General features: G+C 34.1%; 1 protein-coding gene across 1 annotated transcript; it reads right to left on the minus strand.

Moving 5' to 3' along the window:
- Positions 1 to 599: 599 nt before the first annotated feature.
- LOC149781583 (dolichyl-diphosphooligosaccharide--protein glycosyltransferase 48 kDa subunit-like) lies at positions 600 to 27,429 on the minus strand. Its single transcript, XM_089935629.1, has 10 exons — positions 27,249 to 27,429; positions 19,189 to 19,299; positions 17,262 to 17,348; positions 15,396 to 15,499; positions 14,594 to 14,688; positions 13,979 to 14,215; positions 9,430 to 9,577; positions 6,523 to 6,643; positions 1,758 to 1,864; positions 600 to 1,283 (listed from the first exon to the last, which is right to left on the minus strand). The coding sequence occupies exons 1-10, from the start codon at positions 27,397 to 27,399 to the stop codon at positions 1,128 to 1,130; spliced, it is 1,317 nt and encodes a 438-aa protein (XP_089791755.1). The 5' UTR covers positions 27,400 to 27,429; the 3' UTR covers positions 600 to 1,127.

The raw sequence follows: 27,429 nt of genomic DNA on the forward strand, positions 1-27,429 counted from the left end.
TTCTAAAAAAGATTATATCTTAATATTTTATGCATTTGTAAATCTCTACAGAGAATACCTACTTTACATGTAGTTTTCTCGTACTTGTAGCAAATGAAATAAATTTAAAAGGTAATAGCCCTAGACTCCAACAAAAGAAATACTAAAGAAAGAAACTGGCCCCTTCTGCAGTTCCAGTAATAGTGCACTCATTTTTAAATACATATTTTGTCATAATATTTCCTCAATGTAACACAGCTATTGGCTCATTTCTACCAACTCTCTTCTAGACTTTTTTGTTTCTCTTCTACTTATCTCTACTGTCATCTTAATACCCCAGTAAGGAACAATAAAGGTATTACTAAAACACATTAAGAACAAGAAACTAAGATGTTATTATATATATTCCATTCAAGAGTACTTAACAAGGATATTTCTTTCTTGGGCTGGTGCAAGTGGGCGGTTTGCATACACGATTTTTTGTTCTTTATCCTTGTGTTTAAGATCATTACTATTCTAACGAGACTCCAGGGCACCAAATCTACCACTTGCGTATTGGAACAATAAAAAAGAATGGAAATAAACATTAGAAAGGTAAAAGAAACACAGACACACACACATCAAAGAGACATTTTTTATTTTATTCTCTTTTTCAAGGCTGAGAAGAATCTGATAGTTCAAAATGCAATGGATCTTGCATCAAGCTATAACTTTGGCCATCTGTGTGTTGGTATTTCTTGAGCTATTGATGTCTTACGCATACATGTTTTTTTTATATTATAGGTGTTGTCTAATGTTGTAAAGCACTTAGAGCTTCTAAAGATTAGGCGCTATACAAAGTCCTCATTATTATTACTATAAAATAAGAAAAATTAAATATCTATAAAGCTTTTTTGGAGACGTCATTAGTAAAGAACTTATCCATAGCCATCACTGTTGCTTTGCTATCAACGCTGCTGCTAAAATGTCCGAATTTTTTAACTGGCAGCATTATACTCAAATAAACTTTTCTTGTAACCTTTGTAGATGAAAAACGAATACATTTGTAATGAAAAGAAAATGGTGTGTTGCAATTTCTTAAAAGCTGTCCATTTGGATACAAAATGCCTATAACAATAAATTTCTTCTCAGTTGTACTGAATGCATAATCATTCTTTTTTCTCCTTGCTGTCCTCCTTGAAATGTAAGAAGACGATACTAAAGATGAACACTCCAAACATCATAGAGAAAGCACTGACATAATATGGATAGGCAGAAGGTATAAACCTCTCGTACTGAGTGTGCTGCAATGGTCGGACAGAGACCTGAAAGGAGATAGGAGAAATTTTACTAGTTTGCACATGCAAAAAGGAACTTATCAATGTACTGAGAGTTTGAGGTAATAAAAACAAAACTTATCCAATACAAAGATGAAACTGAGACATAAAAATCAAAAGATAAATCAGAATGAGTCATTTCAATTAAGATAAATTGAGACTACAGCAGTACATATTTTGAAGAATGAATATATGGTTACAACAAAAGTGGCACGAATTGCTTAAATAGTTATTTAAAAGGCAAATCAGTGATGATATTCTCCCACTAACATACAATTTTCCTTGAAAAATAAAATTAAAGGAAAGCACACACTGTAAGATCTGAAGATCAGAATCAGCTAGGCTACATGAGCTTAAACATCTTGACTGCTACATTTGGCAACAAAAGAGAACAATTATTTCAAATGATCTGTGTCAAAAATGCCGATTGGGACAAAACACATGAATCATTTGGTATATTACCTGAGTTGTACTGAAGAGATGGGTGTATCCAATTCTGTTGTAGTCCACCCTAAACTGATACACTCCATACACGTCAGGCAGTGTGAATGTTGTATGCAGATTTCCATCTAAAGTACAAAAATAAGATATTGGATATGTAATTCTTGAGTATGAATTCAGCTTTAATATTCTAAAATTAAATTTGCATTGAAATACACAAGCAACTTTAAAAATAGTAGATAATGGATGTCATCTGCATAACTATAGTTAAGACTCTTTATGTGTATGTAACATCCTCAAAATCTGGCAATAAACTAAGTCTTCTTCAATCTTTGTTTCACTACTGAAAAGAATATGACTTTAAAGCATTCAAGCTCTTGATTCTGGTTTCAGTATGTACCAGAATGGTATATATTAAGCCAGGGACATAACTCCTCCTCATAAAAATAACCCCTAATATAAAACTTGCAACAATTAAGTACAACTAAAACCTGACCATTTATCACTTTTTAATACTGTAAATAAGGGCATCAAAACAGATTAAAACAAGTTTTAGACTAAAGTAAAATAATTTAAAAGGAATATTAGTCACCTTGAATAAAAAAATTAGAAAATCTTCACTTCTTTAATTCATATTTGATGGATTATAAGTAATCAATGGTTTTGTGTGTGTGTGTGTGTGTCTGTGTGTGTGAGTGTGTGTGTCTGTGTGATTTGGATTTTTTATGTAGCTTTAACAATTTTTCAGCCATATTGCTAGATCTGCAGTGTAACAGATTATAGTGTTGTCTAGCATTGGGGCATCATGCCGCAGACATGTAGCATGTCTCACCCAGTCACATTATCTTGATACCTGGCCGACCAATCCTAACACTAACCTCTTAATGCTGAGCGCCAAGCAAGGCAGCTGTTAATACCATTTTTGTAAGTTTTTGGTATGACTTGGCCAGGATTCAAACCCACAACCACCCACATCAATCAACTGTTGTAAAGTCCAACTGCAAACAGCACAGACCTAATTTGTTTTCACATAATGTACCAACAGGTCAGGGTCTATGTTGTTTGCTCCACTGATTACTCAAAATGGCACATTATGCAATAGCAGATTTGGGTCTATGCAGTTTGAACTGACCTATAAACAAATATATACAGCAGGTCCTGCAATGTAAACCTGCAAGGTGTGTATTATTATTTTTGTTCTGGAACTGATATATTACACATTTAAGTAGAACAGGCACAAACTCAACTCAAACGTCGTACACTGAGCAGGATGTCAATTTGCAGGCATACAAGGAAATCCCTCTGATGTTGGGCATGCTGTTTCCATTTGTTGCCTTAGTATTAATATTGTGACCAAACTATAGACCTGTCTACAATCTTTTACTCATTTCCTTGATCATTCTGAAAATTGTGGACACTCACAACAGGAAAAGCACCCTAAATACAGTCCAGGATCACCACCTGGCTTACAACTACCTAACAGCTAAATGCAAGAAAAGTTTGCTAAATATTCCAGTTGGTTAAGAAATCAGCAGTAAACAACGTTTTTAAGGATCTCAACTTTTTGAATGTTTTCATATTTGATGGCAGAGTGCTATAAATTTCCATAAATCCTGAAATCCTCAAGGCCAGGATGCTTTCAATTAAATCTGGTTAAATTATGTTAAGCAGTTTTTGACACTGATGTTTATATTTTAATCTTTAGTCATGGTGCCTGTATCTGATGATGGATTGGCATTTTGTTTTTACAAACCTAAAATCACTTCATGCATGAATGCTTTCTTTTAAACTTGGTCAACATCTGTTAGGAAAGTTTTCAGAAGTTACTTAACAGTTATATTTTTATTTTTAAGAACTATGGCAATATTTGATTGTGGATCTTCACTTTGTAATAATTTTGAAGTATTTATGATGGGGTGCTCCATTTCAAATGTCATATTCTCAATAGAGGTTTTTGAGAAGTACACATTTTAAATTTTTTCTGTATTTAGCAATGGTGATCATACATGATAGCAGATCTGCTTTATTTGTACAAATCTGAAAGCCATTTACAGTAGAATTTCGGTCAAATTCAGATAAATTCAGTTCATCAGTTTTTTTAAAAGGCATTAAAGGGTATTATTAGTCAAACTTGAAAGGAGTGTTTGCCAGGATGCATACTGTAAAATTTGGTCAGAGGTTTTTTAAAACCAGAGTGATTTTAAATTCGTCTCCTGAAGTCACTGTAAATGATATCATGCTAGAAATATAAATCTGGACTAAATTAATTATGGCTCTTTGTGTAATTAAAACTCGTTTTTGAATCTTTTATCACAAAATTTAATCATGTGAAAATTTGAAATAACTTTTACTTTGCACTATACAGCCAGTACATTTTGATGACATTGTAAACCACCTACTTACTCACACACCTACCCATCCTCCTCCCTACCTCATACCTACTGTCACACTGATAAGATACAATTTTTAAAAAAGAACATTTTTATTGTATCATATCAAAGCAGAGGTACAATAATGTGTAAATAAAAAACAGACTAATGTCATTTTTATATATTAAAAAAAATTTCTTTCTTAAAATTTGTTGCCAAGTTAATATCATCAAAAACCAAAAGTCAGATTTTAATGGGTGAAAGTCACAAGCTTCAAGTAATCTTGGAGTGACAGAGAGCAGATCTGAACATAAACAGCGCCCAATAAATGATCTTTCAACAAAATTTAAACAGTCACGGAAGCATGAAATATAGGCCAGAGAGACTTCATTATAGGAAAGAGACCACATAACCTATCAAGATGAATCCATTTATCAAATTCTTGATTCTAGGTTGGACATATAACATGTCAATAGGACAAGTGGCCATGAGTTAAATACTAAAACTTAGTAAAAGATTAAATATAGGTAATGATGAACTTTTGTATGTAGGTGGAAGTAAGACAGATGCATATCTTCATCAGTTTCAAAGTCTGGCATGAACAGTGCTGGAGTAATGAACATAAAGAACAAAATTTATCCCATGTCAGTGTAGCATAAAAAATGATCAATTATGACTTAAAAATGAAAATTGAGAAAACCGATGAACTGAATTTATCTGAATTTATAGCACTTTATTGCTCGTCAAGATGCATCCCAAAGTTGCGTGATTCTATATAGGACAGTAAGCACAGAAGCAACACAAAAAATGTAGTCATTAGCTAAGTGGAAAAACTTGAGATATACTACCAAAATATGAAATATAGGTCACCAAGATTTTTTTTGGTAATAGTGTAATAGTAAGAGAGAATACAAATACATAGTTTAAAGACTAAAGCATGAACAGTAAAAATCAAAGTGAACCAAAATCAACAAAATTTTAAAGGTAACAGTGGTCTAACTATTACAATGAGAACGTAGTACTCATTAAGATGTATCCTCTTGCAATGTTTCATCATTCTATATATAGTAACATCCTACAGCAGGTATAACACCAAGGTGATCATGAGATAAATGCAAAAACTGAACATTAGCCAGAAATGTGTCACATGTTGGCCACAACGACCTTCTCTTGTTGTAACTAACATACAATCAAATAGTTCCATGACATTGGCATGAGTCTGAATATAAGACTGTGAAGCATGACATACCGGTTAAAGATGCTGGTTTAGTGTTCTAGATACATCCCTTCTCCAAACTTTATGAATCTTCATATAAAATCTATTTAATGGATGTTGAAACATATTTAGGTTATCTAGTAAAATGCAGATCACAGTGACCTTCTTCTGTGGTAAGGGTGTGGAATTAATAGAAATGTACACAAACATATTGTTTCAATAATTCTAGCATAAAGAAAGATTGAGAGAAAAAAACTTTTTGTTACTAAGTCAGTGAAACATGAAATATAGGTGACAATCACCTACTTCTGTGACAAGGATGTTGAACTCAAGATGCATCCCCAAACCAAGTTTCATCACTCCAGGTGAAAAAGTATTTATAAAGTGTGCAAACAAGCCAGAACTAAATGCAAAACTTTAACCAAGAATGCAAAACTAAAGTACATGCATGCTGAAAGCTCACTCAGTCTAATACCCCTGTAGATTTTTGCTGTGAAACCAACTACAAACTGGAGTCATTCAGGGAGTGAATACGTATGGATATACTTTTATCTGTGCATATGATGACACCAGGGGTAGTACAATAACTTGCCTCAACTTCAAAAACATGAGCTAAATAATTTCTGTTTTACAGAAATGGTGGTAATACTTGATTGGTGATCAGCATCTTCCCAACTAATGTGAAAGACTTTTATACCTGTATGATTACCATAAAACTGTTCAAACTCTTTTAATTAGTTCTGTGAATGTGTTTAAAACCTGTTCTATTTTGAACAACAGCTGCCATTTGGATGATGGATCATTAATTTAGAAGAACTGGATGCCTGAATGCTCCCTAAAATTTACAAATTGGTCAAGCATTTTTTTAAAATATTGTAGGAACAACTGTGAATGGATGATGCATGATCGATCAAGAACCATACCATAACTCACAAGGCAATATAGGGCTACAATTTAAAAGCCAATATAGTACAGTCACATTTCTGCAATCTCAAGTCTTTGGAAAACATGGACTCTACCAAATGAATGATAAGACCTAAATTAAGTTTTCAAATAATATATAAATGCACAGAAGGCAGTTGAAATATAGACTTTACTCTAAACTTCCTTATTTCAATGAATTACTGAAATGAATTTACGTTTATATTTATATTGCCTGCTAAATATTACCACAAATTTTCTTGGACTATGCAGAACTTACTCTTATTGGTAAGAGTTGTGCGGACAAATGGATCAATCCGAACAAACTCCAGCTGGATGTCCTGTCCTTGAAATGGCTGCCATTTTCCATCTTTCAGCTCTTGTATCTCAATGGAGTAATCCTTTAAAAAAAAAAATACAATTAATTATATAAATGCATGTAATACAGATTGTTTATAACTTTTCAGAATGGTCAGGTATTTTTAGAACATTAAAAGCAAGGAATATTATATCTAAATTCATCTTTAATTTTTTTAAAAGGTTTATGTACTAGTCCATGTTGATGAGGTTGGATATACCTGTAATAAACTGACACTGGTATGATTACTGTCTGTATACCTGTAGTAAACTGACACTGGTATGATTATTGTCTGTATACCTGTAGTAAACTGACACTGGTATGATTACTGTCTGTATACCTGTAGTAAACTGACACTGGTATGATATACTACTGTATGTATACCTGTAGCAAACTGACACTGGTATGATTCCTGTCTGTATACCTGTAGTAAACTGACACTTGTATGATTTCTGTCTGAATACCTGTAGTAAACTGACACTGGTATGATATACTATATGTATACCTGTAGTAAACTGACACTGGTATGATTACTGTCTGTATACCTGTAGTAAACTGACACTTGTATGATTTCTGTCTGAATACCTGTAGTAAACTGACACTGGTATGATATACTATATGTATACCTGTAGTAAACTGACACTGGTATGATATACTGTATGTATACCTGTAGTAAACTGACACTGGTATGATTACTATCTGAATACCTGTAGTAAACTGACACTGATATGATTACTATCTGATCTCATTGTATAGTAATAAAATTTTCAACTACATGCATTTGTATAAATACATGTTATCATCCAAAAAATTATAAACAAGCAAGTTCTACCATCCAATGAGTATCAACAAGCATGTACAGATGTCTCACTAGGGTTTTAAAACTAAGTCCAGGACTCCTATTTAGGTAAAAAAGCAGTCCCATCAGCAAACGTTACAGTCCTATACCAGAGGCATATTGAGCATACCTGAAGTGTCTAAATTTCTATATGATGAGTAGAAATAGTGGTTGCCATGGAGTTTAATTTTCTAACTTCTTTACAGCACTGACATATAGCTCTTGTTTGTCCATTAGAGAGAGAGAGTGAAACATGTCAGTCCAAGGAAAGGTCTTATTTCAAGCACAAAGCTAGGCATCGCAGTGTCCCATGTGAAATATTGATTCTAGCAACTTCTAGCACTCTGCTAAATTTCATTACAATCTTCGTCAACTTGCTGTTTACATGGTTCCCACGCTTTTCTAAATATAAGTTTCCAGGTCTTTTCCATGACGAAATTAATTTTTTCAAGGTTAACATATAACCATTACTGAATGGAATTAAAGAACATTTTGGATTATAAAACATGCATTTTCAAAATCCGAAGATGTTTCTCTTTCAATACTCCAAAACATACATGTCAGAAAAGATGATCATGTACAAAACCACAAAAGGAGTCACACGAAACAAATCTGACTATATTCCTATAAATTTGCATTTAAAGCCATTTCAATGTACAGAATACAAATTCTAACTTTTCTTACATGCATTATGTTGCTATGTGAAAACAACATAATGTGCATTAATTATTTTGTTTCCTTTCAAACATTTAATTCTAAAGAATTCTAGAGCAATATATGTGCATGTTATACAAAGTAAATATTTCCTATAATAATATGAAAAAAAAAACAATAAATGCAAAGTATTAAAATCTTATCTTGTAACAAAAAAGTTTAAACCTGAATTTATGTGTGCCAATAAAATCTCAAGATTTTCCAACCAATCTAAACTGCTTAAAACAATTTGGTTAAAAATTCCATCATTTAAAAACATTTACAAAAGGGCTGATTTAAATTTTGACAAAAGACATTCAAAATTTTATATTGTTGTATAAACAAGGACTGAATATTCTGTAAAATCAACTTTTGATACATGGGCTCTTATTGTTTCTTAATAAATAAAAAAGGGACAACAATTTCCCATTTTTCCTGTGTTCTATTTAAGATCTGAAACCAATGCTTCAAGCTACATGTCACTGTGTAATAGTTTTGCACCCAAGTTCAGCTAGAGATTCGAAATTTTCTAATCAGTGTTTCCTCCAAACATTCCAACCCCATTTTTCACATTTGGACATTTAGGATGGAGTGTGGGTTCAGAGCAATTACATATCAAAAGTTTTAATCTGCCGCCACTGTAAGATCGCTTACCAGCGGGCCTAGCAAATTTAAACTAGGTTATACCAACTTATACCTGCATGAAATCGATAGGAAATTTATTTTCTCAAAAATCTCAAGTATTATAATCATTGTCTTTAATCTGCTGACAGGCATAACAAAACTCTGCATTAATGAAACTTGACCCGATATGACAGGCACTTGATTCAGGGGTAAACTAATCATGTGTACACTCATCAATTAATATGTCTGCATGAACAAATAGGTGACGTTTAAAGTGTTTGGGGTGCTGCTGTAAAGTTTGTCTGGTTCGTGACTTATTTCACTGATCCTAATATGAAACTTGGATCCATATCAAACATAGATGAACTGATTATCCAGATTTTTTGGCAACTATCATTTTTTATGTAGTTTTTGCTTGTATGCCATAAGTCCATATTTTAAGGGGCAATTTTCGTAGGACTTATGACAAAATTGTATGAGTTGGCAGGTCTGGATATCCCAAGACCATCCAGCTGCAGAATTTTGGAAATCACAAAGAAGGCAGGTATATGTCCACTAAAGATAGAGAGATATATGTCAAGTTTCCATTTAAATATCTTTTTTTCCTCAAGTAACTGTGAACCAACAATATAGGATTTTTATCATAGTTTATTTTTGTGCTTAACAAAGCTTACCACAACATCTGTGACGGTGTATGCCTGAGGGGGCTCTTTCTCCCCTTTTTTATGGTGTTTCACAGCCCCAACCTTCAACACTCCCTTCTCTTTAAACACCCACTGTGCCAGGTTGAGAGCCAGTTCCTGGTTGCCAGACTTTTCATATCTGGAACATCAAGATCATAAAAACTTAGTAAACAAGTACACCAATACAGAAAGCTAGCTAGCTAGCTTAACTTGCACCTTTTTGAAAATGTAATGAAAGAAATGTTTGTTTCTTTACAAAATTGGGTCACTCTTATCTAATATTTGCTGAAATACTAATTTCAGGTTGCCAAAGGATTAAATCCTTCAGGGGATAATTGACAAATGGAGCAAACAAAGATGATCAAGCTCACCAACAATAAAATATCTCTCCTTAGTATCACAAACAAAGGAAGACCACTCCAAATCAACATCATTTTCATTCCATTTTCTATGTCACTTGTAGACGACAAAATCTGCCTATACTATGATGGATGAAGATGTGAGCAGAGTTTTTAAGTACTTGCATTTTTTGGAAGTGCAATTTTTTCCAATCATTACAGCAAATAATTAGCAAAACTTGAAAAAAATCAATATATTTTACAAAAGTCACATGCATAATTCGAAAGCACTAAAAATAAATTTGTTTTAAACTACTGATGAACATTTGTACTTTTTTCTTCAAATATGCTGAGGATTTCAGATGTTTAAAGCATTTCATTGCATTAATATCAACATTTAAACAAAAATCTTTCATTTTTGTTTTTTTAATGCAACAACACATTCTAAACTTAGATACAAATATGTAACAGTGAATTCATTTAGGTATCATGAATTCACTTTTGTGGGTATTAGTGATGTGACGATTAATAAAATACTTGATGATTGGTAGCAAAAGTCAAACAACTATGCATTCTAAAACGATTTTACATAATTAAATATAAACAAATACTCTTCTCTTTAAACTGTTGCCTTTCATGATAAACTCTTCCATGAAAGGTTACAGGAAAATCCTGTTCATATAGTACAATCCAAGAGTCACCAACCTGCCAGATGATAAATATGCTAGTAAACCATTCAACTTTTTGGGATGCAGGCAACTTAACCATTATAAAGTAAGAAAATGGCTTTGTCAGCACAAAATTATAATATCCAACTGCTTGAAATAAAGAATTGGTTGGGTATGATGAACAAAGAGCAATCTTTAAAGTGTACCTGACTCTTAACAGTAGTGGGCATAAAACTGTGTTAAAACGTTCTTTTAAGTTGTAGTCTCTGCTAAAAAATTGGTACACCATGAAAAGTTAATTAACAGCAGACAAAGAGTTAAAAGATATCAGTGCATCATACAACAAGGTTCAGATTAGTGAATAATATGGTCAGTAAATCCCATTAAATAAAGTCCTTATTAATGAACAATATGGTCAGTGCTCCGTGCATCCCTTTAAATAAGTCATAATTAATGAACAATATGGTTAGTGCATCCCATTAAATAAAGTCCTTATTAATGAACAATATGCATAGCTGCCAACCTTCCAGACTCACAATTAGTGATAATAGGGGATAAAAAGTCGTGAATTTGGACATGAATTAGTGAAAAATACCATGACAATAACTCCATCCACTCTGACCGTCAATACTACACTATATCAAGTTCACAATATAAAACTAAAACACTACATATATGCAGAAATATTTATCAAGACATGATACTGTGGCAGACTTGAACTTCCTCAACTGCTTGATTTGTTTTCTAAACACTTCTTGCCTGCTGGTTGATCTTGGTGACTAAAATTGCTGACAAAATTCCTGCAGCTAAGGAGGCCCTAAAGTCTGTCTTATTTTTCCTTACTAGAGAAAATACTCTTTCGCTGTCACTGTTGCTGTGAGGAATGCACGGGAGCTGCAGCACTTTTGGTTCTTCCACAGGAAAATTTGGAAGCGATTTTCAAGTCCGGAAACATCTGTCAGAACAAATATTTAGCATGGTCTCCAGCTCATAAAGTTAGATTGTGTTCGACAAGAAAACTCACAAATAATGCTTCAGCGTTGGTAGCCTGCAGGTCTTCCGCCGATGGCTTAAAATATTCCAGAGCTGAAATCTGCAAATTCTTAATTTATCAAACTTCTAAGTGTTTTTTGCAACCGACGTGCTTCCTCACATCGTCTCTGCGATGGCACACTATGTGCAAAAAGCACGATGAATATCAAAGTTTAATGGCAGAATGCAAGGCCAATTTTTGATATATTCCAAATTAAACTTCACATTCTGAGTAATATTTATTTTTCCTTGGTGGTGAAGCAGAGGCACTTGATTCTGGGGTACACTAATGTTTACGCTCACTATATAGTGAGTGAACACATTAGTTTACCACAGAATCAAGTGCCTGTGTGGTAAAGGCATTTTCAAGATCTTACATGTGATGCTGAACAGTAACTCAAATCAGTGTTGGTGACGAATGCACGGAGCAATTTTCCTGGTTAGGCCCCAATTTCTCTCAAAAGCATTTGTAAAACTACTCTTATAAATATAGATTAAAAGTAGCTAAAATGCTTGCTAACAGGCCAACTGTACTAATCGGCTGTAGATCTACTAATATCGTGAACACCAGCACTGGACCGTTTAGGCAACTGCGAATATCATGACTAGCGCTTAATGGGAAATCTATTATTTTATTAAAGATTTAAAATAATTGAGGATTGGAGAATTCATGAATTTTTGGCTTGCAGCGTGAATCGCTGAAAAAGTCGTGAAATTCACACCAAATTCGTGAGGATTGGCAGCTATGAATAAGCAACCAGTTAAATAAAGTCCTTATTAATGAACAATATGGCAAGTGCAACCAGTTAAATAAAGTCCTTATTAATGAACAATATGCTCAGTACATCCTTTTAAATAGTCATAATTAATGAACAATATGGTCAGTGCAACCAGTTAAATAAAGTCCTTATTAATGAACAATATGGTCAGTGCATCCTGTTAAATAAAGTCCTTATTAAAGAACAATATAGTCAGTGCAACCAGTTAAATAAAGTCCTTATTAAAGAACAATATGGCCATTGCAACCAGTTAAATAAAGTCCTTATTAAAGAACAATATGGCCAGTGCAACCCGTTAAATAAAGTCCTTATTAAAAAGAACAATATGGTCAGTGCAACCAGTTAAATAAAGTCCTTATTAATGAACAATATGGTCAGTGCAACCAGTTAAATAAAGTCCTTATGAATGAATATGGTCAGTGCAACCAGTTAAAAAAAGTCCTTATTAAAGAACAATATGGTCAGTGCATCCAGTTAAAGTCATAATTAACGAACAATATGGTCAGTGCAACCAGTTAAATAAAGTCCTTATTAACGAACAATATGGCCAGTGCATCCAGTTAAATAGTCATAATTAATGAACAATATGGTCAGTGCAACCAGTTAAATAAAGTCATAATTACTGAACAATATGGTCAGTGCAACCAGTTAAATAAAGTCCTTATTAATGAACAATATGCATACATGCAAACCCCTGGCAAGGAAAAAGTGTAATCCAAGTGGACAAAAAGAGTAATCCACATATAACATGATAAAAGGTCAATGAACATATGTACAAAATGATTTATTTATCCCTGTGGATTTTTAACATCAATTACTGCTTCATGTTTTCATATATAACACTTTGAGCTTTAAAAAACAACAGACTCTCATGTTGCATTTTCAAACACTTTGTACCAGCTGAGACTATGAATGTTTTGCATACCAGTAGAGCACAAAGTACAGGGTTACTGAGCCTGGATCTGAATTCACTTTTATTTTTGTTAACAATACTGAACAATCTCTCAGTCCGCATTAGAACGGTAAAGAACCATTTTTCCTTTCACATGAAGTATCTTGTATTGTCAGGTAGAGTGCCAATTTGATACTTCAGGAGTTCTCCTAATTTATCAACTGCCTGTCCTGCAACATGGGGTATCATATGACAGAGGCAACCTGATATGTACAATGATGGAGACATTTTTCAAAATATTGAATGCAACTCCTTTATAAATTCCAGTCATCACTGGCAAATGGACAAGAAGCAATATTCCTAAGAAAACTAACAGCAGCAAAGTAATTTGTTTGAAATGAGCTAATGCCCATAACATACATCTCATGGAGATCCAATGAAACTGTTGAGAGTTGCTGTATTCACAAGGTTTTGATATACCATGCATTCAACTGCTAGCTAAAAAAAAGCAATACTCTTACAAAAATGACGTAACCAAAGTGATTTGTCTATATTCATATTTCAGACAAAAACAACACTATTTACTAAGTTTTATTTAGCAATGCATCACAAAATGGGACTAGCTGCACCAATGAGATCATGTGCCAGATGGAAGGACTGGCAGATATACAGACAGACAAAAGGATTCATATATATCCACTGCCTCTATAAATGTGGGGCATGACAAAAATACATAATTCCAAAGTCTGTAAAACTACCAATCACATTCCTCACAATCAAAATTAAGTATAAATACAAATGTAAGAGTTGGTTTTTTTTTTTCATTCTTACCTTTTGCCACCAACTTTCTGTACTGAGGATGAAAAAAATTCATCACTGAAAAACTCGACTGACCCAACAAAAATGACTCTAGCATTGTTTCGGGCCTGGAGTCCTGCGACAAGAAGAGTGTTCTGACCAACAGCATGAGGATAGTCAGAGATTTTCTCGCTAGGATTGTGAGAGTAGGCTGAAGAGGAAGCATGGAGAATACTCAAGACAAGGGGATTCTCTGGGTCTGCTATCATCCTGCAGAATGAAACAAGAGATAAATATACAAATCTCTAAAACTAATTAAGTTATTACAACTGATTATATTAAATAAAAAAGTAAAAGAACAATTGCACAACATGACTATTACAAAATACTGCTAAATAAAATAATGCCACACTGCTTGACAGAGCCCTTTCAAATATCAGAAAGGGTATAGTGAGATGGTTCCTTTTTGGTGAGTTTCATTTAGGTTGCATATTTTATTCAGAATACAACAAAAGTATCTGTAAATTCAACAGTGGGACATTTTAAAAACAAATCTCTTGAATATATGCAATCCAATGACATCAGAATACAATTATTATTTTAAAAAATGAAGGCTTTTTCCATAAAAATGGTATGTTAGATACCTACCCAATACCTTGGTACAGCAGTGGAGGGATGTTTTTGTTGCCAATAATGAGAGGTGCATCCAGAAGGTACTCAGCATCGGCCACAATCAGTGTGTGCTGCAATGCAATACAAATCTGTAAATTCAGCCACAATGAGTGTGTGGTGCAATGCAATACAAATCTGTAAATTCGGCCACAATGAGTGTGTGGTGCAATGCAATACAAATCTGTAAATTCGGCCACAATGAGTGTGTGCTGCAATGCAATACAAATCTGTAAATTCGGCCACAATGAGTGTGTGCTGCAATGCAATACAAATCTGTAAATTCGGCCACAATCAGTGTGTGCTGCAATGCAATACAAATCTGTAAATTCGGCCACAATCAGTGTGTGCTGCAATGCAATACAAATCTGTAAATTCGGCCACAATCAGTGTGTGCTGCAATGCAATACAAATCTGTAAATGTTTCATCCTGCCTGTGACAATGTTGTTGCAGCACTTGTAACATATAACATAACAAATCCTGAACTTTGACTTTTTAACTTCTCCATTTTGCTGCGAAGGTGTATAAAATCTTATAAATCTAATAAATATACATGCATGGTTGTAAAGATGCAGCCCTTTTATATGTGCATGGAAGTAAAAATACAGCCCTTTTATACATACATGGAAGTAAAGACACAGCCCCTTTATACATGCATGGAAGTAAAGATACAGCCCCTTTAAACAGTTTTTACACTGCACTACCCTGCTTATACACAAAGGAAAAAATCTTCCACAATATGAATTAAGTATCTTTAAATCTACTTATAGTAAGCAATACCTTTCCTGAATCTGTCACATCATAGTTGAGGTGATCAATGACAGCAGTTTTCTCTTCATCCAGCTCTATTCCACATTCTGTGGCCAACTCACGAAGAGGGTCACCTGTTCAAGTTAATTAACAGCAGACAAAGAGTTAAAAAGTTAAAGATACCACTGCACCATACAACAAGGTTCTTATTAATGAATATGGTCAGTACATCCCTTTAAATAAAGTCCAAATTAATGAACAATATGGTCAGGGCATCTCATTTTCTCTTCATCCAGTTCTATTCTGTGGCCAACTCAAAAAGAGGATCACCTGTTCAAAGTAACTGGACCTTTTAATGCACTCATACTGGTCAATGTTATGTTGAACACCCAGCAGAGTGCTGAATATTATTTTACCTTTGTGAGGAACAGTTATCTAATTATCATACACAGTTCAAACACCTAACGGATGCATCCAAATCTTTGCAAGATGTGAGCATGAGGAGAAAAATTTAGACAAGAAACAAATGTACAGAAATATGAAATTTAAAAAACTGGTAATGGCCTCTGATCATTTCTTGTAACCCTTTAACACAGCTAAATGACATAAGAACATTACAAAGCAGATGAATACTGGTTGAGGGAATGGTGTGGTAGTAGTTCTAGTCAAAGACATATTCATTCAATAAATAATGACCATAAAGTTCAAGATGTATAAATTAAATGTAAATAACATTTCTTCATTCATGTCTTAACTTTATACTGGGACTGCTAATATTTTGTATTTCTACAGTACTTAAGGTAAAAACAGAAAACCAGACAAACTGAAAGAGAACGTATGCAGAGAATCTGCATTGGTCCACGTACTTCATATACTTGCCTCCTAGTATAGACCAAATGCAAACTGCACAGACCCATATCTGCCATCACATAATGCATCTGCAGAACTGGGTCTATGCAGTTTGTTAAGAGTAATCAGTAGATCAAACAACATAGATCCCAATCTGCCACTGTACTATGCAACAACAGATCATGGTCAATGTTGTTTGTAGTTGGACTAAACCTACAAGTCAGTACATACAGCAGAAAAAATGCATATATTTCTGATTGAAATAAGGTTAAAACAGAAGACATGTCTGTTCAAATACTAAACACAGTGTACTTTAAAATTATTTGATATTATATTAGTGATGTGTCTCATTTGATATTAAATTGGTGAAGAGGACGATGGTTGCAATTATATTAGTGATGTGTGTGTCACTTGATATACTGGAGAGGTGCGTGTCAACTGATATAATATTGGTGAGATGCATGTCAACTGATATTATATTTGTAGTGTATTATATTAGTGAAGTATGTGTCATCTGATATAATATTAGTAAGGTGTATGTCAAATGATAATATATTAGTGAGGTATGTAATTTGGTATTGTATTGGTGAGGTGTGTATTTAATCATTTCTACCAGAAAAGTTACTAATATCTTGGGTCTTCAAAAAGTGGGCCTGATATTGCTCAAGTGGCATACATTGCTATGCTATAAAAATCAAATGTAACAATAACGCAAATACCATGGGTAACAAGACACCAAGGTCAGGATAATTTGCAGCTAGCTGGTTGAAACTTTTGATATTTGATATCTTGTTTAACTGTATTTGTATTCTGAATAACTTCAGCTGGCTTAGATGGTTAATTGCATCTTATGTATGATGTAAAAAGTGTTTATGCTACAACTCTACATAACACAGTGTGATTGTTAACATAATCAAGTTCTGGAAATCACGTAAAGTAAATTATATGCAAACCCAAGCCTTATGTCTATATAAAAAAAATGTCACAGTATTATAAAATTGCTTCATAAATTATTCAGAAAAAATTGAAGAAAACAAATAAAAATACCAATATCAGAGCTTCCAGCCACAAGTACATTGCCTCCATTATCTATGAAATTGGTGATGGCTGCAACATCTATGCTGCCTCCAAACTCTGCAAATTTCATAAAAAAATGCAAGAATTATTATCTGACCGAATGAAAATAGATGTATTTCTCTGTGAGCATGTCTCTACATCTTTCTGCAGGCATACAAATGTTTTCTATCACAAGTAAATGTCTAAACCTTTCTAATTTCTGATGCACTCTGTGGCCCTTCTCATGTGAACACATTCAAAGGGCCGCCCACTGAAAAGAACCAATGCTCCAAGTACGTTTCAAACCTTAGGAGCCATATGTCAACCTATCCACATTAAGTCCTAATAATATGAATAACATAGACATTGAGAACAGATATCAACTAATTGGGAAATTAGCGGAATATCTTGACAGAAAGTGGATGTTTTAATTAAAACAAACTAAAGAGAAATTATTCCAAACTCATGAGACAGTGCAAGTGGTGGCAAAACTGGCAAAGATAAACAGAGTTCTCACTAGAATTTTAAAACTTCTTAGTTCCTGAATAAAAAAATTAAAAATATTGTGCTATATTCAACTTGAAGTCTTCTAATTACTGAAAACATTATCTGTATATTCCTCTGACCAGCCAAGGAAACTCTCTTATTGGGGTTCTTTAAACCATCTCTTCCAACCTCAAATTTGACCCATAAAATATTTTAACCTTCATATTATTCTGATGACAGTTTATATTAATAAAACTGTAGCCACATTTAATGGAAGTTTAACATGAATTCACTGTACATCTTTCTGTATCTGTTTCGATTATCTAGCTCCATATCATTAGCTGAAATTGATTGTACATGTATTATACTGGTCACTTATAGGCTCTGCAGACAAAGAAATTGGCTCATTAGGGTGTTGACTTTTAGCTGTATCAATTTAAAATTGAGCATATACAGTTATAATGGCAACCAGTTGATTAACATTTGCAGACACGAAAATTTAGTCACAAATGGAATCATTTTACTCCAAACAATGGAGCACTGAGTATAGAAGTGTATCTTTGCTAGTGTTGTTCCGATTAGTGATTATAATCAATCATCAGCTGGTTGAGCGAACCAATAAGATAATCGACTGTGAAACTCTATAATCGATTGTGTGAAAAGGAAGACTACTTTTTTTTTATTGCATTCAAAACAATAAGGTTAGTAAAATTCCTGTATAACTGCTAAGCTAAATAGGGCTTCCAATCCACTAAAGTTGATCTGAATAATTTATTTTCTTCACAACTTACAAATATAAAACCATACCAGATTCCTTAGGTGAAAACTTTCATAATTAGGAACGTATAATCCTGAAGAGATGATTAACCTGTTAAATTGATGAGTAATACATTTTTTTAAAAATTGATGATTTGTTCCAGTTTAAATGTAAAATCATGTCCTTCTATACTTTAAATTATAGACAAATCACATATGAATGAAAGGACTTATTAGGATTGCAACAGTATTTCAGTTCCATAAGACTGATTAGCCATAAAAAGTTGCTTTCAATTAACAAAGTCGTAGAACAAAAATAACAAAACATAATATAAAAAATGTAATACTTTTATCATGTTAAAGTATGTCATTAAAAGAGATTACGTCTGTACATTTATTAACATTTTGATCTTTCGAGCAATGATGAAGGTGTATAACAAACAAAAATTAAATTGGCTCATAAGAACCCATTATAATCAATTATCTGCTGGTTAAGTGGAAACAATTATCGATTGTAAAACTATAACCAATTCCCATCAATGATCTTTCCCATTCTTGTACCCTCATATAAAAATGCTGTCCCTTTTACTGCAAATGAGGTTGCCTTAACCACTGAATTTAACTTTAATTCAATAATAAAGTAGGATTTTTACTGTAAAGAACTACTATCTCATACCTGATACAGAAGGTGAGAAAATAACAAGATTGTCATACAGAAATTCTCCATACTTCACCAGGGACAGGCTGGTATCATCGGCTGTTTTGAATGTCAGATCAAAACCTCTCTCTGAAAAAACAATTGAGAACTGATGGTAAATTTGTGAAATATGGGTACTTACTAACATTTTAAAAAAATCATGTTTAGTGTCTATTTTAGAAATGGAAAACTCAGGCCCAAGTAAAAGAAAAAAAGAAAATATCAAGAAGTGCAGTCATTTAGAACAAACTAGGACCGATGACGGATGTTCTAATGGTCTAACAGGATTTCCATGACAACAAAGCAAGCTTGTTGCATCATTTTAATTGTTGAGTTTTTAAACCATCTCTGATATTCTTCACCCATAAAAAAATAATTTAATTGGCCGCCGAAGCAGCCATAATGGACGCAAGATTGGCACAAATTTCATTCAAGTCTAATTAGATATCACTAGAACTAAGGTCATTATGGATATCCATTCAGAAAGTGTAGTGCTAATAAGAATTTCATGAATGTCAGTTAGCATTAGATCTGCATCATTTTTTATAACTGAAGACCAAAAAACTCTTCTGATGAAAAGTCCATCTTGGTATTATGTTAAGTTCAGAAAAAATTATAAAATTTTTTTTAAGATGAGTGATACAGTGGACATTCTGAATGTCACACTGGCAGCAATTCATTTAGGACCAACTAGGCATAATAAGAAGTCTTCTGGTTTAAAGTCCATGTTGATTTGACAATTAATCAACGAGCTGAAGTGAAAGCAAGAAAGCAACATTTTCAAAATGGCAGTCAAGGCAGCCATACTGGACATCATATCAGTACCATTTATGATAACCATATATATTCATGAAACCCTATGCTATAATGACCATCTGTTCTGGAGAATGAGAGATAGAATTTTCAAGGACTTTGTGGATCTCAAATCTGCATTTTTTTCATTTGAGAGCAATTAGACACCATAACAAGCCTTCTTGGGAAACCATATCTTGATAGGACTTTCTGTTGAGAAAGAGAAGTTAATAGATTTACAAGATAGCTGATATGGTTGCCATACTGGATATATCACATTTATTTAGAACTGACTTGACATCATAAAATATTCGGTGAAAACTGCATGGAGTAGCATCAAATGCAAAGAGCTTTATGCATTTCATGTATATTTAGCCTTGTGTACAATGCATGTGGCAAACATCATGCCATTCAAATGGGGCTGTCATATCGGTCTTCTTCCAGTCAAACTGATCCCTTGATTTACAGTCATGTTACACACACCTGCCAGGATGGTGCTGGCTTTAAATCCAGTTGTCACCCCAAAATTTGAGAACTAATATTTTATTGCTAATTTACACAAAATGTCACCAAGCAAGTTGTCAATATTTTTCCCTGTCTATTAATGTACTAGGCATACATATCAAACATGTGAGTGGTATAACAGAGGACTCACAAGGATCTGAAAACTAGGAGTCCAGGACTCTTATTTTGGTAAAAACATAAGTCCCACCAGCAAAAGTTGCAGTCTACTCACAGAAGCATATTGGGCACAACTTAAGTGGATAAATGTCCAGATGAAAAGAATCAATGGCTGCCACTATTTAATTTTCCAAATTACTAATACCACTAACAAACAGCTCTTGTTTGTCCATCAGAGTGAGACTAAATTGTCATTCCAAGGAAAGGTCTTACTTCAAACACTAAGATAGGCATCAAACACTTTCTTAAACTTGGCTACTGTTTCATCTGAACCATCATAGTATCAGTTCAAGCAACTTTAGCACTCTTCTGAAACTCATTACAATCTTTGTCAATTTGCCATTTAACACCAAACTACTTGTCCAAATTTGAAAATGGCATTTTGTCTAAGTCTCAATGTGTCTTGATTTTGAGGTTATATGCACAACTAAACTTGGAAACAAACAATAATGAGGGCTAAAGTTGTTCATTTGATGTACTCTTATAATAACCACATGTACATAACTGAGTCATTCTGCCCCTGAATTCAGTTACTGTAAATAGCAATGACCATTTTAGCGGTGTTGGTATTTACAATGAGAAAATTCAGTGGTTAAAAAACCCTCAGATGTACATGTTGTCATTGTAAGAGTACATCTGAAGAATATGACCCAATAGCTTGGCGGCAAGTTCAAAGCCTAGACTAGGTGCCGATTGGTGGGAGAATGTACTAATATTTACAATGACTGAATTTAGAGAAAGAAAGACCCAGTGATGTATTTCGTTGTTGTTGTTGTAGGGTTTAATGCCAATTTTCAGCACATGATGGCTATACATGGCGGCCAGTATTAATGGTGGAGGAAGAACCCAGGTAATCACCAGAAAGAACCACCGACCCTCGAGAAACTACTAGCAAGCTTTCTCACATACCCACTTTGGCAGAATCTGAGACTTGAACCTACGCAGACATAGGTGAGATGACAGTGATCCGTAATGGAGAGCGCTTTAGACCACTCAGGGCCCCCTGATGTATTTCGGTACAAGAGTATATCATATGAACTTTAGCTTTCATTACGGTGTACATTTCCAATCCATATGTAGCTGAATAGGTAGTACATGTAACCTCAAAATCAAGACATGCTGAGAGTTTGACAAAATGCTATTTACAAATTTGGATAAGTATTTTGGGACAAATTGACGAAGACTGCAACAAGATTCAGCAGAGTTTTAGAAGTTGCAAGAACTGACACTTCACATGGAATGCTATGTATGATGCCCAGCTTAGTTCTTGGAAAAAGACCTCTCCTTGGCCTGACATAATTCACTCTCACTCTAAAGAGTTAAATAAGAGTTATATGCAAGTAGTGTAAAGAAGTTAGAATGGCAACCATTGGTTCTACTCATCTGGAAATTTAGCCACTTCAGGAATATATGCTTCTGGTAGTGGACTGCAACTTTTGATAGTGGGACTCCTGTTTTTCCCAAACTAGAAGTCCTAGACTCCTAGTTTTAAAATCCTTGCGAGACCTCTGTGACTATAATGCAACAGCTCAATACTATCTCAATTTGTGATTTATTGCACTCAGAATACAACATCAAATCTCATACAATTTTTTTTTGAAAAACAAATTGTCCCTGAACCTTTAAATGACAGTTGTTAAGTTACTATTTTATTATTTTTCTCTTATGTACCATACATTATATTTGGTAATACCACAGCCACTCAATGTTAAGCCTATTCATATTACCAATAGCCATTAGGTGAAAGAAATGGGACATCACTATTACCATATAAAAACTATGTAATTTTTAGCCAATTCTTCATAACCTAAGCACCATCCCACATCCAAATAAACTGAATTGTGCATTACCAATAACCATTTAAAAAAAAATGATATTGGCTAAAAGCAACAGTAAAAACAGGATTCATGATACCAAAATGGCCCACATAAGACATCATTCACGGTAGACTAGTCCCAATGAAGAAAATGCCCATTTATGGGCACAAAATCTCTATATTTTCTGTTAAAATGATGAGAATAAAACTTGGTCAAATTTTATTTTGATGAGAATAACATACATTGCCACTGTTCACACCATACACATACAAGACATATTATTTAACAATATTACTGTGTCTGTACCATAGGTGCTCAATGTAGCTTAATGTCGAAGGTACCTGGACGTTTCGCCCCATGGACGTTTCGGCCCAAGACATTTCGCCCCACTTCAGTGGACATTTCGCCCCACATGGTACATGGACGTTTCGCCCCATGGACATTTCGCCCCACATTAATGGAAATATCGGATATTTATAGAAATTCATCAGCATTACACCACGTTCTTCATTTTACTTTAAAATGATCAAAAATATAATTAAGTGTCCCTTTTGATCTGATTTCTTTAGCATTATTCTAAATAGTTAAAGAGACGGCCTGCTCCAGTCGGGAGAAGTACAATTAAATAAAGTGTGAACCCTCACTCGAGTACAGCCTGTCTCAGTGTAATGGTAATGCGAGAAATGACACACATCATCAATCATACAAAACAATATGGTTTATTTGTCGTTTAAATATAATACACCGTTTATTCGCCCAAATTCCAAATTAAATTTAAAACAAAAACCCCAAATTAAATTTAAAATAATAAAACAATGACAAATTATCATTGGCTGGATTGTATCCAATAAGAAAATATAATAATAAAACATGGATAATTTGATTTAGTGGCTGTCCCTTCCTCTAGCCAAGGTCAACTTGAAATTATGGGGAGGGATTTCGAGTAAGGTGACAAAAACCGGACTAGGATGAACAACCCTATAGATTACACTAGGGAAATACATAAATACCCCGATAAAATTTTGAAATTTTTTGTTCAAAAATCTTTTATAAAGTAAACAAACGACATACCTTTGGGGAAAAGATACACATATAAAACAACTTTATTTTTTTATAAGTAGAGGTGCATCTGTCTGGTGCCATAAAGAAAAAAATGTTCTGGCGTTCACTATTGCTCCCAGCAAGTGTTAATAGGACTTATTTACAGCCAGGTAACTTCTTTGATCTTCATATTTAAATAATCTACTAAATGTGGTATCAAGGTATTTAAGCTGCAGCCAGAGCTTTGAGTAAGTCGTGTAAGCTTTTATGAAAATGAAATTACAGTTTAGCACAGATGTTATGGCGTTCACTAATAACAAAAATAATGACATATAAATAAACAACGTTTGATCTTAGTATATCAAAATCTGAGTTTTAGGATAAAAATTATGATTCTTCAAGTGCATTGTCCGACAGATCGTTTGGTATAGAAGCTCGTGCACGTGTTTGCATGGAATTTTATCAGTGGCTCTATAAATTACAATCTTTCCTTTTCTTGGTACTAGTTGTTTTAATATCACGTAAATCAATAGATCGAACAATGTCTTTGGACTCAAATTAATTAAAGATAGACCTGCCCGAGATGGGAGACATACAATAATTATAGAAAGTGTGAACCCCACCTCGGACACAGTCTCATCAAATCTTTATATGCGGGAGTGATCATCCTTAATGCACTTATATAAACCCATATGGTTTAAAATTAACACATTAAATAACGCTCGCCGCCGAAATTCAAAATTGTATGAATACTCCTGATGTATATATAAACACGGGAGCAGATAAGACAACTGGGTTTACTATAAATTTGGCACAGTATGCTGTCCCAACATGAAAACAAAATAGCATCATAACATATAGCACACACACATAGCACACACGGGACATAGGCGACCCTAGCAAGGTCAACTAAATTACTAGGGAAGGAATTTGGAGAGAATAATTAAAATCGCTCTCGGATGAACAACCCTATAGACACAATAGGGACCTCTAAAAATACCCCATTCCAAATTTCTAAATAACATAAAACTTCTTTCAAATTAACTTAGGAAAAAGGAAATTAATATCTAGTGCTGGATATAGTTTTGTCATTTGCAGAATTACAACGAAGAATTGATCCAGAGGCAGTGAATGTGCAGTCATTCCTACGATATGTGGAAGACACCTGGATTCACAATGACATATGGACTGTTGACTCCTGGTCAGTTTATGACAGAAGCATCCGAACCAATAATGATGTGGAAGGGTGGCATAATCGTATGAACAGGAGAGCAAGAAAGGGAAATCTGCCTTTCTATCTCCTCATAACTTTACTTTAAAAGGAAGCCAGAGAAATTGGATCTGTAGTTCATCTATTGCAAGAGGGGAAGATAAGACGGCATCAAAAGAAACAGACAACAAAAGTTCAGGGTCGCCTTATGAAGTTATGGGAGAAGTATGGAAACCACCAAATCAGCACGAACACCTTGCTTAAATGCCGTGCCAAATTGTATGGCCCGTGTTAGACATAGCAACAGTAAAGCTGGACGGAGTATTGGTTTCCAAAACTGGACATATTTTATATACACGTGCCTTTTGCGTTGTCCATATGTTGCAAACATTATACTTCAGTAGAGATAATATGTATATTTGTATTTCAATTTTGTATAGTAGTAGCTGATGTTTTACTTGCATGCATTTTTAAAAAAAAAAAAATCATAGATAGTTACTGTTTAGAAGTATACTTTTGCACATCATAATTTGACACCTATACCTTGTTATGAGATGTAATTTTGATTAGTGATGTGTGTTGATTTAAAAATGCAAATACATGCTTCATATTTCAAAAATATAATTCTCTGAAACCATTTTTATATCTCTTTATTGTTAATTACAATTAACATTCCTCGCCCCCCGTGTTTTCCTTGCTCGCGATATGTCGGGCTATTCTGTGCACAGCTTTGAAAAGATGTAATGTTTAACGATCGGGCTATAGAAATGAAATACATTAATTTGGATTGTTTCTGTCAGCAGTTCAGTCGAGTAATTAGGACCCGATTTATAGCTAGTTTTACAAAATTCAAAGTAACAATGCCAATAAATGGCAGGAGATAAAAAGCCAATTAACCCGAGCTGGAAAAAAATGAGTAAAGTTCAACATTAAAAAAAAGCTATTTTGCAGGCAACCACAAGTCTTTTAATCATCGTAGTTTTTATGTTTCGTGAAAGGAATAAACCTAACTCCATATATACGAGCTTGATATTGACTGTTAGAATTACAAAGCCCCCTTTTAAGTTGTGTCTAATTTACGCTCGCTGATTGGGTAAACGAACAGCATGATTGATAAATGGCGATATGCCAGTTTCCTACAAACGGTAAAAGTGGTTTTCATTAGTTTGTGTAACAGCGAAAATAAAAATACTGCCGTATAGAAAATGATCACTGTAAACGATATATTAATTTTCTGATCAGTCTTATTACACAAGTGAAAAAGAAAAAGGAAAATATTGTCTGATATAACGGCACGCTGAATGTAACTGAAATGGATGAGAGTGATGGGATTATGGGGCATGAAATTAAATCTCAACGGTAGGCCCCTAAAGTAAAATGAAGACAATGGTGTAATGCTTGTGAATTTCTATAATATACGATATTTCCATTGATGCGGGGCGAAATGTCCTGGGCCGAAACGTCCATATACCATGTGGGGTGAAATGTCCATTGAAATGGGGCGAAATGTCCATTGAAGTGGGGCGAAATGTCCTGGGCCAAAACGTCCATGGGGCGAAACGTCCATAATCCATGTCGAAAAAAAGCAATAACCTAAAAGAACAATTTCATATTAAGTTACAAAATTATCTCAGATTTCTCCCATGACCCATTCTGACACAGAACCCTATTATACTATCAAAAAGACAAAGAAAGTGACTTCCAAAAACTTGGTTAAACGCCTGACCATTGATCTCTTTCTGTTATTTCCATCTTTGGCTTGTTTTACTCCAGATATATTTTATTATTCATCATGCTATCACTGCACCAAACTGTAGTTATGAATTGTGCAAAATTTGCCTACAAGGACAAACCTACTTTTATTGCAATGTGCTCTATTTACTGTGAGATAAGGTTCAAAGAATAATACTTAAATAACACCCATGCATCTGGTTCATGATGTTACCTTTCTAGTCAGTCATATTTTTCCATTAACGTGTGTATTGCATGGTCGGGATGTTTGGAAATCATGAGCCCAAGTATGTCCCGCCAGGCAAAATTCGCACGTTTCGGAGCCCGTAACTTCAGTTGGGTGCAAGGCAGAAAAATAAATAATAGCTCTCTTAACAGAAAACATATCTCATGAGAAAAATAAGATATAGCTTATGGTCGTGTGCCTTCAAAGACGGCAATTTCAGGAGATCAATGGTCAAGCGTGGAACGAAGTTTTTGGAAGTTACTTACCATGTCTATTTTACATTATTATAGTGTCCTTTCTCAGAATGGGTCGTCGGGGTTATCTGAGGAAATTTTGTCACTCAGTACGATTTTTTCCCTTCAGGTTATTGCTTTTATAACATTAAAAACTCACCGAGTGTGCAAATATGTGCTCAAACACCCATGACCTACAATGTAAGACATAGCACATGATATTTCTTTTTTAGTGCTATCAGCGTCGAGGTCTTACATGTAGGACTACACATACCCCGCCTCCACAAGTTCATTGTGGAAACTCCTACCTTTCAGACTCCTAAAAAATACTGAATGCGTTTCTCTTATGGTCCAATTGTCAACTAATACTAAAGTTCGCTTTGATGCAAGCGTAAAAACGCACAAATTTGTGATCAAATAAACGCCGGCAAACAATCTGATTAGCGTGGATGTAGCCATTTTCACGATGTGGCAGGTTTCAATCGGACA

This window comes from Sinohyriopsis cumingii, chromosome 15 (assembly GCF_028554795.1).
Source record: "Sinohyriopsis cumingii isolate HCF-2022 chromosome 15, ASM2855479v2, whole genome shotgun sequence".
Classification (NCBI taxonomy): Eukaryota; Metazoa; Mollusca; class Bivalvia; order Unionida; family Unionidae; genus Sinohyriopsis; species Sinohyriopsis cumingii.